This window comes from Camellia sinensis, chromosome 9, assembly GCF_055761805.1.
Source record: "Camellia sinensis isolate YWXY chromosome 9, ASM5576180v1, whole genome shotgun sequence".
NCBI classification, from domain to species: Eukaryota; Viridiplantae; Streptophyta; class Magnoliopsida; order Ericales; family Theaceae; genus Camellia; species Camellia sinensis.
Window position 1 is genome coordinate 51,050,310 of NC_138969.1, and position 13,528 is coordinate 51,063,837.

Consider the following 13,528-nt stretch of genomic DNA (forward strand, 5'->3'; position numbering starts at 1 on the left):
ACAGTGACAAAAATGCAAGAAGTAGTGAACAATAAATATGATTCACAGAATTAACAGTTTAAACAGAACAGTAATGGCAGAAAGAAGATAGAAGAACATCAGTGAACTGAATACATAAAGAATAGTGGCTTACCAGAGAAATTGAAGCCGGAATAAAGTTCGCCGAAGACAGACGACGGTTACAGAAGTGACAGAGTAGCGAGAGCCTCACCAGAGAGACGAATGAAGTTGTAGAGCCTGGAGCTTGAACAATGGCGGATTCGAGAGACAAAGCTTAGAGAGAGAAAAAGCAAGTGAATCAAAGCGCAAAGTGAAGAGACGAAGGCAAAGGTAGTATTTTTGTTGAAAACAACGGCGGCAAAATAAGGCATTTACTGCGCCTGGAAAAACGCATGCGTCAGACGGCGCAGACAGATTAAGACGGCTTACAAGCGCGTCACCGGCACGGGCCAATAAAGATGAAACGCGTGTCTAAAACGGTTGAATTGAAGTGCATGACATCTCATGCGCGTAAAAAGTTCCTTAAAAATCTTTGATTTTTTAGGGAAAACATGTCGGCCAGAAATGAATGATCTCGGCTGTCAAATCTTAAGCCGATTTACTGGAAGAAAATACAGATATAGGTTCCATCACCTCAGAATGTCGAGGTAATAAAACCTAGGGGGCAGTTGTGAGGATGTATTTTCTGAATACCAACACGTGGCAAGGTGACGCCGACGTGTCAGCCGAAGTGCCACGTGTCCTGGTTGTGACGCCGAGGTTATCTCGGCGAGGCCGAGGTTATCTCCGAAGATATCGGAATCCGAGATAATCGGATGGAGGACAAGAGTCCTAGGACAAAGAGGAAACTTGGCCAAGATAAGGATAACACTCTTAGGGAGTTTATCCTTATCTCTTGAGGAATCCAAAATAAGCACAGAATTGGAGTCCATAGAAGTCAAGCTTCTAGTGGGATTAGGATTGAGTAAACTATAAAAAAGAGGCACCCCGTGGGTCTAAGGTACGCAGTTTTATGCTTTGAGTAGTGAGTTTAGCACTTGATTATCTTTGAGAGATATACTGACTTGATCGTCGGAGTGCCCCCGGGTGGAAGAGCCACTGCCGGAGCCTTTTCTTTCTGTTACAGATTTGCTGAAGCCATCTATTCTGCCGGTGCTCTCTAGCTGATTATTAGGCGGGCAGTGTGGTCAGAAAATCACTCACACATTCAGTTTTTTTTAAAAAAAATAAAAACGAAACAAAAACTAATTTGGTAAAAAAAGTTTTTTTTAAAAAATACTCATAATTTTTATATAAATTTTCATTTTTAGGAAAAAAATTTCCTTTTTCTTTTAAATATCTATTTTTATTAAATTCAATTTTATTGTTCAAATATTTTAAAAAAAAGATTTTGAAGAACAAAACCAAACAAAATGCTTACCTATGTTGAAAGTGTAAAAGAGAAAATGACCGGGCAGTGATATTTTTACAAAATTATTACAAATTTATAAAAAAAAAAAACCTTATAATTATAATTATTAATATTTAGAAACTTTATCACTAATTTGTAATTGAATTTTAAAATACCACCGACCTGTTATTTCCCTAAATTTGAATGTAGCTTAGAATTTTACACTGCGTGAGCCTCACGAAAGAACCACGCACCCGTGGCTATGTGGTCATCGAACCCACCCCACCCAATATCATATTCTTCGAACCATCCACTGCCTCATGGGTCCGATCTCCCAACACTCGACTCGAACCCCTCTCGCTCTCTCTCTCCCTCTCTCTCTCTCTCTCTCTGTGTATTGCAGCAACCTAGGTCTTCAAAACTTGCTTGTCTGAGAGACCAAATCAATGACCTATTCATCTATATCTATCTACATATATATATAAAGACAGTGGTGGTTTGTGGTGGCGCAAGAGCTTGAGAGAGCGAGTCTTGTCTGATGAATCGTCGTTTCATACACCACGGAAAATGTTGGCAACAATCACAGTACATCGCCTGCGCACGTTAGTCCTCCTCACCAATTCCATTGAAAACCAATCGTCTCCATGTCTAGGTCCGTAGTTTTCATTTAACTCTTCAATTGCTCCTGGGTTTTCTTTCTTTTCTTGATTCTGTGGTGCATTTGACATTTTACAGTTTTTTGCTTTTGGGTTAGGGCTTGTTTTCTAAAGCTTTTGTGATTTATGAGATTTTCAAAAATTCATGATTTTGGGTTCATAGGTTTCCTTGTTCTGTTATTTGGTATTCCAATTCACGGGTTTAGTGTTTTTTATTTTTGTTTTTAATTATTATTATTTTTTTTAATTTTTAATCTTTAAAAATGAAATGGAAAGTATTGCATATAGGCCCTGTTTGGCGTAGAGCTGTGGAAAGTGCTTATAACTTATGCCTAAACAGCATATAGCTTATAATTATGAACATAAGCTGATTTCTGACTTATAAATTAAGCATGACTTCCAAAAAGCTATAAATTATAAGTTATAAGCTAAACCAAACACATCAAAATAGCTTAAATTAAGCTGAAAGCTGAAATAAGCAGCTTTTAAGCTGCACCAAACAGGCCTATAGATTTAATTTTTGGAACTGTAGACGGATATTTAGCTTAAGTTCAATATTTTAAATTTAATTAAGCGTAACCATACTTGGGTTTGCTGATTCCCATTATATTGGAGAACCCGAATTTTTCTTAGAAGCCCCTGTCAAATTTATGTTGCAGTGGTTATACACACTCGCATTGCCGTTAATGAGGTAGTTATTTTGATTTCAAATGAATGATACAAGTGTTTGTCTCATTGAACAGACTGGATTAGGTTGGATTAGTATTCCCATGACTACTAGTTGCAGGATTACGAATTCTTTTAGATTGCGTATTCTATCTTATATTTGGATTGAGTTAGGATTTAAGGAGTGATTAATAAAATATTATCTAATCCGATGTTTGTTTAAGGGGATTGGAAATGATAGGACATGACAGGACATGGGATATCCAATATATTGACCATAAATAATATCCCTATTATAAGTAATGTAAAATTTTGCACTAGCATGTGTTATAATTTTTAAAAAGCAAATTTACATATTGTTGCTCCACATCCATTTTGATTCATTTGAACAAACTTTAATCCACTTTTGTTTAATAGAAAAAAATCCAAAATCATTCAATTATAAAATTTATATATCCATAAGCAACCATTAAAAAAATACATATTGGTATTTTAATCATCCAACCATTCATTGTCCAAATTCAAAAAAGTATTTATTTGAACAAAATTTAACCCCCACTTTTTTTAATATAAAAAATAAAAAATCATTCAACTATAAAATTTATATATATACGAGCAACCATTTGCATTGCTATTTTAATCATCCAACCATTCATTGCCCAAACTCAAAAAAGTATTCATTTGAACAAAATTTAACCCCTTTTTTCTTTAACAAAAAAAATAAAAAAATCATTCAACAATAAAATTTATATACACAAGCAATCATTAAAAAATATGCACTGCTATTTTAATTATCCAATCATTCATTGCCCAAATTCGAAAAGGCATTTATTTAAACAAAATTTAACTCTTTTTTTTTTTCGAATAGAAAAACATCAAAAATCATTCAACTATAAAATTGTAGAAATATAAATCTACCATTCATCATTTCAAAATAAACATTCCAAGTAGCATATTGCAACATGAAGTAACAAAATATGAGCCGTTCAACAAAAAAAGTAGAAAGCCTGTCCTTATTACATGCATTAGAGTAATCAAAAAATTATGTAGAAGGACATAAAAGAGTCACAAGTCTGTCATGGAGCACTCCTAGGTAGCAACCTCATCGCCCACCTTAGTGTGTCATCACGTGCCAAGCTGAAGAACATGTTGAGCTTTTGAGCACTTTGTGCTATGATCTCACAAGCATTTAGCGTTTCATGAAGAGTAATTGGCAACTTAATAGGTTCATCATTCAAACTTGCCTGTTTAGATGCGAGATCATGTTCATAATCCATCCTTTGACCAATGAAATCTAGCTTTTCATTGGTAGCAAAAAATACCTCACCCAACTTGTTAGCAATCATGGACAACCTTTCCACTACATCATCATTACCTCTAGGCCTCTTCTTGTTGTCATTCTTTTTTTGTAGAACTTTCAGGTGATCGTTGACTTGATAAGCTGGAGCAATTTATCCCCTCGCCAATATGACTATTCATACCCATATGTTCAAGAAATGTGCCATCATGTGCAAGACTATTAACAGCAATTTTCCTTAGCATTTATAGCATGAACTGCATCGGCAGGCCCTTCAGCAAACTCCCCCGTAGCTCAATCCTTACCAAATATGTGGATCTATTAGTCGAAATAGGGAAAACTTTTGTTTCGTAGGTTTTCGCATCGCTCTCCCTCTACAATAACCAATTCAATTAATATCTCCAATTTAAGATTAAAGAAAAATGAATTAAAAAATTAACAACTTGTACAAAGTAACTTAAAGAAAGTATTTTACCCGAATGTATGCTTCCCAGACACTATCACTCTCAACATCAATCCTTTTTTCGGTGTCATTCCATTCAAAACCACTGATACCCAGTATTTTTGCTACACAGTTGTAGTGCTTCTTCCATATCTTTATCTTTGATTCGATGTGGTAATTTCATAAGGGTAGCCGGCCTATTGTATGAACCGTATGGCATAACATCATAAAACAACGCCTGTCTGTATGAAGTTGTTCAATGCATGTAATGTCGTTTTTTCTCACTAGCCGGTTAATGTGGTCCATCTGTTCTTGCAATCAATTGGGCCCTCTAATAATGGCACGACGATGCTTGTAAATGTACCTCTTCAAGACAATTTCAATGGCAATATATGCTACAATGCATAAGGCGTACAATTCTTGCATTACAACTTGCAACACTATGTATAGCTCAAGCTCCTCATTACTCTCATCTCCAAAACCATTAAAATTGTAATCCATCTATGCAAACAGTGATGCACATCAATATATTAGAGTATAAGAAAACTTCATAATTCCAAAAAAATTAGCCAAAAAAAAAAAAAAAAAAAAAAGAGATTGTCACCATTGGATTGGATGCATTTTAAACCCATGCATTTTTAAAAAATATGTGTTTATCAGGGCCATTGGGTTCATTGGATGGGTATCTTAGTCTCATTCATAAGTTTTATGTTTTTTTAATCAAATAAACCTTGTTGCTAACCAAAGGAAGCACAACAAATATATTATATAAAAAAAAAAAAACCCATTTATTAAGTCTAATTTGCCCACCAAATAGAGTGGACTACCAAACAGAGCAATCCAATTTTCCCAGCAATAGACACACAACAAAAGCAATAATTAAAGAGATTTCTTTCTTGAATTTTCCTAATTTCTCAACATATTTACATAGAAAGTGAAGTGTGTCTCTGCAAGAACTCACAAAATCACCATATAATTGCAAGAAAACTGAAGCTAATTGTTGAAGTAAAACAGGGCATAGAGAGTAGGACTTACCAGTGGAAAGGAGAGACAAAGAAACAATAATTAATTGATGAGTGGGCATATGATTGCCAAAACAGATTTAATAACTACTAAATAAATTTTTTGACAAGAAATGTTTAACTTTCTAAACTAATTTTCATTTTATTATATTTTACACGAATATATATATATATATATATATATGTATGTATTTATATACACAGATTGTTGTTACACAAAAGAAATTGGTATTTTCATTTTATTTATTTTATTTTATTTTACACAAACTGGTATATATATATACATACACAATATATACACCATACACAGGTCTCTCTCTCAATCGATTATGTATGTATGTTCGTAAAATCGATTATATATGTGTTTGAATGTGATTTATGTGTTTTTCTTCATCATCTTCAATGCGATTTATGTGTTTTCACCTAAAATCGATTTATGTGTTTTTTTTCATCATCTTCAATGTGATATATGTGTTTGAATGTGATTTATGGTTATCATAGAAGATAAATGAGTACCACAATACATAGAACTCCTCAACCTCCCTAGTCCTTTCTCCATCAAAACAAAATTAAAAATCTAATTTAATCAATTAAAAATCAAGACAAAACTTTTGCTAAACATTGAACAATGCTTCAACACATACAAATCTAACAATATGACCCCACAATCAACAAATGTGAGAAGCATAACCCTGGATCTATGAAGATGAAGAGAGAGAAAAAGCAATAACTATAACAACACCAATGTAAAACAAAGATTCATACAAATCAAACCATGTAATAGCAACGTAATTCAAACCGAGCATCAATAGGGAGAAAAAAAAAAAAAATTTACTCACTAAAATTTGTTGAGATCAACAAATCGTGGTACAAAAACGATGAATGATTTTTTCAAATCAACAAATGGTGGATCCAAATTGATAAACAGTTGCTCCAGATCTGTGAATGGCGGCTCCAAATTGGTGATCAGTGGCTCAAGATTGGTGACAAACTTTGGAGACTCTCATCTTATCACAACGATGTCAAAGAAGATTGAGGGTTGTGGAATAAAATAATCAACAAATATAGATATATAGTGAGGGTTAATTTGGTCATTTGATGGGTTAGTCCAGACTTTGGCTTAGTCCCTCAATTTATATCCCACCCCCCTCTGTAGAATTGAATAGTCCATCATATGTGGGATACCTGGATGGATTGTTACTCCGTACTTCAATTTTTTAACCAAACATCGGATTAATAATTTTATTGGACTATTAGTCCAATCCCAAGCACATGTCTGCCCAAACACACATGGCCTAAGGGTATAAGGATCGAAATGTAGTATCCACTCTTTTCCAAAGTGTGTAATTGCATTATTGAAGCCTTGAAGGGTTTTTCTGTTAAATTTATCTTCACTGTAAATGAACAAGACTTAACTATCTGCTGAGGAACTAAGATGTTAGGGTGTGCCAATTATTTGAATAATTGCTGAATACACTTGTTATGTAGTTAATCTACAATATTTATGTCGCAAACAATCTGTGTTGGTGGTAATTGACACTATAGTTCGGAATGCAGGCTTTTGACAATTAGGAATATTAGGACAGTTGCACATTCTATTCGTGCAAACCAGAGGAACTTTTATTCAGAAGGAAGTAAATATGGGGCAGCTGTTACAGCCGGGTTACATTCCCCCCAATACAGATTATACTCGCAGTATATTTTTCCTATTCGGGAACATGCTTCATTCGCGGGGTACAAAATCAAGGGCAGTTTTGGCAAGATTAGTTTCTCGAGTAAATTTTCTACCATCCCTGCAAGTAACACAGTAGCACATCATGCCCAAGTTGCTTGGAAGAGACTCTCACAGATGTCTTCTCAGAATTGCCAGACTTCCCTTCTCATAAGTAGGACTGCTCAAGCAGTTAGTTTGGCCTTGAGCCGATCTTACATGGTTGTTCCTGGTATATTTGCCTTGACATGTGGCAATCTAGCATTGGCACAAACATCAGCAGACATGGACCCTTTCTACTCAAGAAAAGCTTTGTACATGCGTGCTGAAGATGGGCATGCTTTTGTGACCTCATTATTATTTGCAGTGTTTGAAGGAGTGGTCTTGTTGCTAAGAGCTATTTATTTGGCAATTTTGTTCTCACCCAGCATAGTCATGGGCCCATTTGCTGATTGTTTTGGACCTCAATTTAGAAAAACATGGCTTCAGGTTGTACATCATACACTTGAAAGAGCGGGCCCAGCATTCATAAAATGGGGCCAGTGGGCAGCTACACGGCCAGATCTCTTCCCTAGAGATTTATGCTCTGAACTTTCAAAGCTTCACACCAAAGCTCCTGAACACAGTTTTGCATATACAAAAAAGACTATCGAAAAAGCTTTTGGTCGTAAGCTTTCTGAAATTTTTGATAATTTTGAGGAGGCACCTGTAGCATCTGGAAGTATTGCTCAAGTCCATCGAGCTTCATTGAATTATCGATACCATGGTCGACAAATCAAGCCTATTGTAGTTGCAGTGAAAGTTAGACATCCTGGTGTTGGTGAATCGATTAGAAGAGATTTTGAGATAATTAATATTGTAGCAAAGTGTTCAAAGTTCATTCCTACTCTGAAGTGGTTAAGATTGGATGAGAGTGTCCAGCAATTTGCAGTTTTTATGTTGTCTCAGGTTGACCTTGCAAGGGAAGCTGCCCATCTAAGCCGCTTTATTTACAATTTTCGTCGATGGAAGGATGTTTCTTTTCCAAAGCCCGTTTATCCCCTTGTGCATCCTGCAGTTTTGGTGGAAACTTTTGAGCAAGGGGAAAGTGTGGCGTACTATGTTGATGAGCTTGAAGGGCATTGTCGCCTTAAAAGTGCACTTGCACACATTGGGACTCATGCACTTTTGAAGATGCTTCTAGTAAGATATTTAATATTTTTCTTTGCATGATTAGTAATTTTTTTGCCTTAAAGTTTTTTTTTGTGGTGCATTGTTCGTTTGCTATTTAGTTTTCAAATTTATTAAATGTTTGTTTGCGGGGATGATAGCAACACACAAATCATATCGGTTGAGTGCCTACATTATAGCTTTATTTGTTTGGGATTGCCACTCTTGACTATACACTCTATGTTCTCGCTAATGAAGAGCTGATTGAACATCAATTTCAGGTTGCTTGGCACTATGAAAGCAGTAGTGGTAATGTGAAAGTCCCTGTTGTTAGTGGTAATTATATCCTCTTATTGCAACATATTTTGGGTTTTCTCGGGGTGGCATGAGTTGCGGATTAAACTACTCTGGAGTTCTCATTATCTCAACTTAGAAATTGAATTTTGAAACCTGTAAAGAACTTGGATGCTGAACCCTATGAAACCATTTACATATATGCCCATTTGTATTTTCCCTCTCTATAATGACAACATGATGCATTGTTAAAAAAAAAACTTGAACTTTTTTTTAATTATTTATTGAAGTGCAAAGGTTACGAGTTACTCTCCATCTCCATGTCATGTACGTCACTTTAAGATACAAGTTTTGCATTTAAAAATTCTAAGAGAGATTTGATAAGATAATGAATCACATAAATCTAATCCTTGTTTCTAATACACCAACACAAGCTAAGCTGTGGTGCAAACAGATTGGCTATAGGTTTTTAAAGGCTCTAGGGGTTTAAGAATGGGAAATCCTTTTTCTCCTTCGTTCTTTTATTATTATTATGGATTGTTCTTTGTCGTATGCTAAAGAAGGTGACATGGATGATCGATTAAATGGCTTTGAGGTTGAATAGAGGGGGTGAGGTGGCAATGGTGTTACACTTTTTGTGACTGATGACACTATTATTCTCTATGGAGTGCAGGAGGAGATGAGAGTTTCGAGGCTTGTGTTATGCTTTGAAACAGAAGTTGGGATGTAGGGTTGGTTCCCTTCCTTCGATGGGTTCATCTTTTAAAGATAGGGTAATGTGGCATGTGCTCGTAGAAAGGTTCAAGAAAGGTTCACTATTTGGAAAAAGTAATATTGTCTTACAAAGGCAGAATTACTTTACCAAGGGTGCTCTTTCCAGTTTACCAATGTAATTCTTATGCCCTTTTACTATTCCTTCTTCCGTGGTGTGAAGGTTAAATAAATTAATGAGGTTTTCTTTAGGGAGAGATTTGAGTGATATTTAAGTATCATCTTGTTGATTGGAAGGAGGTATCTCTAGCTTTGAAGGGAGAGAGTTGGGAATCCGTTATGGGTATCTATACTGCCTTTGCTACGTAGTGAGCCCTACAGGAGCCACGACATCGTCGCCTCTGCATCAACATCTACAGTGGCAGTCCTTCCAAGGCACCATGATTTCCCTTAGCAAACTAATTGGGGTTATATACCTGGCCTAAGTGAGGGCATATATACCACTAGTATGGTTGCTCGGCTCACTAACTCACTCAGCGCCCTAGTAAGCAAAACACCAAGTGAATGAGTCAAAGTATGAAAGAGCTCAAGACATGGCCCACACCACTACTCAGTTGACCCAAGCTCACCCAATAAATTATAGACCACTTGGTAGCACCATGGCTTGGCACCTCCCAGCTCTCCAAGATTTGCCCCCACTCGACCAATGGCCCTTCATATCTCCTTTCCACAAGGCATGTCAAGGAGCAGTCAGGAGCACCTCTCGGCTAGCGTGCCTCTGCTCAGTCACTTTCACTCGGCAGCAGCATAAGTTGGCCTATGTATCCCCCTATGCATTCATCTCCTTAATTGGGATCATTACTAACTACTATCATGGCCATCACTAGGCATGCTAGGCTGGGAGTAGTGTCCACTACTTGGGATCATGTGAGGATTCTGAATTAGAAACTAAGATCATGGGTTTGTCAGGGTTGTTTGGCTCTATGTTATCAGAAAATGCTAACACCTTAGTGAATTACGTGTTGGTACGCACGTTCCGAAACATGGTACACTTCCATTCCAAGTGATAAATTTAATGATCCAAAATGATCCCAAAAGTTTTTTTTCAATATATTTCCTTAAATGTTACCTTAGGAGAAAAAAATCAAATATATGAACTAAAATCTAAAGTGAGTTAAGTTTTGACAAGACAAAAAATCAAAAATGGGTTATAATTTTCATAAAAATGATTTGCTGCATGAAAATTATATATATATATATATATATTATTGGATACCTAATAGTTAAAAAAAAAAACTACTCTAGAAATACCTTAAATTCTCAAATCTAATATGTGTAAGCCTACTCCTATCATATCACATTTTAAAACATGTGGCGTGCCACGTTCCTATTCCCGTTCCATGTACCGGAACAATCCACGTTCTAGGTAACATAGGTTTGGCTTGCTTCCCATGGGAAAGAAGCTCCTCTTTGACTAGTCTTAGAGAGAGGGACATTGACCCAACAAGTAACACCTTGAGGGACGCAATGATAGGCCTAATACCTTTGCTCTGTCGAGCCACGGAGGGCTGGCCACCTACCCATTGTGAGTTGGCTTCCAACGGTCTTGAAGCCTATATAAGGGAGTATCCATGCATGTATACAACACAACTGCCACGCACGTAAACAACACAACTGCCACGCACCTAAACTCAAGCTGTATTGCAAAATGTATTTTTTCGTCACTATTTTAGTATTGAGTTACCAAAAGTTCAAGCTCTCTTAGTTTCTGATTAGGTAACATACAATTTTGGTATTCAAGATATTGTTTTCTCCTTTTTCAGGTGGACAACTTTATTCATGCAGATATGCATCCTGGAAATATCCTTGTCCGGGTACCTCAAAGCAAGTCTTCTCAGAAACGGCTCTTTAAGTCAAAGCCTCATGTTGTCTTCATTGATGTAGGCATGACTGCCGAACTTTCTAACAGTGACAGAGTAAATTTGGTGGAATTCTTTAAGGCTGTTGCCCGTAGAGATGGTCGCACTGCAGCAGAGTGCACACTCAGATTATCTAAGCAACAGAACTGCCCAAATCCTGAGGCTTTCATTAAGGTAGTATGGTAGTTTTTTTTATTTTTTATTTTTATTTTGAAAATATATAAATTTAGATTTTTGGATGTGGCTGTTTGGAATTTGTAAGCGGTGGTTCTGGTAGGTATCTAGTATGTTTCATTTTTCCTTCAACTATATTGCTTAATGGACATGAGAAGTTCTTTCCTAACTTATATATATTGTTTCATCTGATAAGCTGCATTTATTGAAGCTTTTTGTGCTCTGCTCTAAATACTTTGTTTTAACAGGAAGTGACAGAATCATTTGATTTCTGGGGTACTCCAGAAGGTGATGTGGTTCATCCTGCTGACTGCATGCACCACCTACTTGAGCAAGTTAGGCGTCACAGAGTCAATGTTGATGGCAATGTCTGCACTGTGATGGTTACGATTTTGGTTCTTGAGGTAAATATCTTTTCTACTTTCATTTGTGTAAGCTTAAGAGTTGAGTGATTGATCCAGTATAAAAAGTGGGAAGAAGAAGAAAACATATGACATAGCCCACTGAAGGTTGAATATTTTATAGGATAGTAAGCTCCTATAAATAAATAAATAAATAGTTTGGCTCTGTTCACTCTCCCCTTTTCACTAATATACTCCATATTTTGTCCTTGTTATGTAATTTTTTCACAAATGACAAATTGCCCCTCCCTGGAAATGAAAGAAGAGAAGTGTAAAGGTTTGTGGTAGGACAGTTTAAGTAGTTGATAAAAGTGTAAAGCGATTTATTGTAACTATGCCTAATAAAAATAGAAGGATGAGTGTATTCGTTAAAAGGGGAGTGAGAATAAAACCACAGAGTATTAGCAAATGCGATATCAAACTCACTATATCGAGTTAGATCCCCACATTTAGTCTATGGGCATTTGCTATCCCAACTCTGATGTTTGTCTGATGACAACTACTACTTTACTTATTAGATTAGTATTACTATTAGCCACATAACTTGGGGGAAAATCATGAACTAAATAAAAATCAAATCCAAAGATGTGCAGAAAATGAAATTTGGTTGCCCTCAAGACGTTGGGAAAATAAATTGAATTATATGTTAAATTTTTTTTCATTCTAGTAGGTAGATCCGATCGGCTTCTTGTTTCCTGTGATTTTGGGCAAAGTGAAAGTGACGAAATTGATCATCACATATTTACTCAACAATGCAAAAATGCTTTTGCACACTTCCTGATAAATTTTGGACTCTTTTATATGTGGTTACTAAATGAGTGAAACACAGATTACTGTGTCGGACTTGCCAATTTCCATTAGCAAAAAGTGTTGTCATGGGCCGTTTGGTGCAGCTTCTGGAAAGCTAAAAATTGATAATCGGAAAGTAGAAGTTGAAAGAACCTCTCCTCCTTTTTTCCAATGATTAGTTTTTTTCAACTTATATAAGTTATTCTGTCTCATAAGCTGTAAGTGAAAGTTACGCCAAATATTTTGACACACATTTTCAAAAATTAAAAAAAGAAAGAAAATAAGTTATAAGCAGCTCTATAAGCTGCATCAAACAATTTAAGTTGTTGCTTATATGCGGATGATGCAATATATTGTTAGAGTAAACTATAATTTGGTTCTCATTTTGGTGTCTAATATCTTCTGTAGGGTTGGCAACGGAAGCTTGATCCAGACTATGATGTTATGCACACACTGCAAACATTGCTTCTCAAAGTTGACTGGGCAAAGTCACTCTCGTATACAATCGAAGGGCTTATGGCTCCGTAAAACATTATTTGTCTGTGTTACTATTTCTCCACAATTTTGGCTGTGTAAAACCCAAAACTGTATATCAGTCCTGAGAAATCACTTTAGAGTCTCTCTTAGGTCTGTTTTCTTTTACTTTCAGCTGGCTCTTATTGTGTGCCTCACCATCCATTAATTTTACAAGGAAAATTTTGTATTTACTATTGTCGTTTTCCCCCACAAAAAGTTACTGTTCACTCTAATTCTTCCTCTGAGAAGTGGAAAGTACATAAGAGCAAAAGAAAGAAATAAAGGAATTATTCTTTGATCTGTTGATTATTCAATTAATTTTCACTCTCCAAAGTATATGATAAATGTGACTTCATTGAAATGTTAGTAATATTTTGGTTGATATCATTGG

General features: G+C 35.9%; 1 protein-coding gene across 1 annotated transcript; it reads left to right on the plus strand.

Moving 5' to 3' along the window:
- Positions 1 to 1,566: 1,566 nt before the first annotated feature.
- Positions 1,567 to 13,451, plus strand: LOC114321185 (Protein kinase superfamily protein). Its single transcript, XM_028268329.2, has 5 exons — positions 1,567 to 2,042; positions 7,031 to 8,366; positions 11,162 to 11,431; positions 11,680 to 11,835; positions 13,030 to 13,451. Exons 1-5 carry the CDS (start codon positions 2,035 to 2,037, stop codon positions 13,147 to 13,149), a joined length of 1,890 nt encoding a protein of 629 aa, XP_028124130.2. The 5' UTR covers positions 1,567 to 2,034; the 3' UTR covers positions 13,150 to 13,451.
- Positions 13,452 to 13,528: the final 77 nt, after the last annotated feature.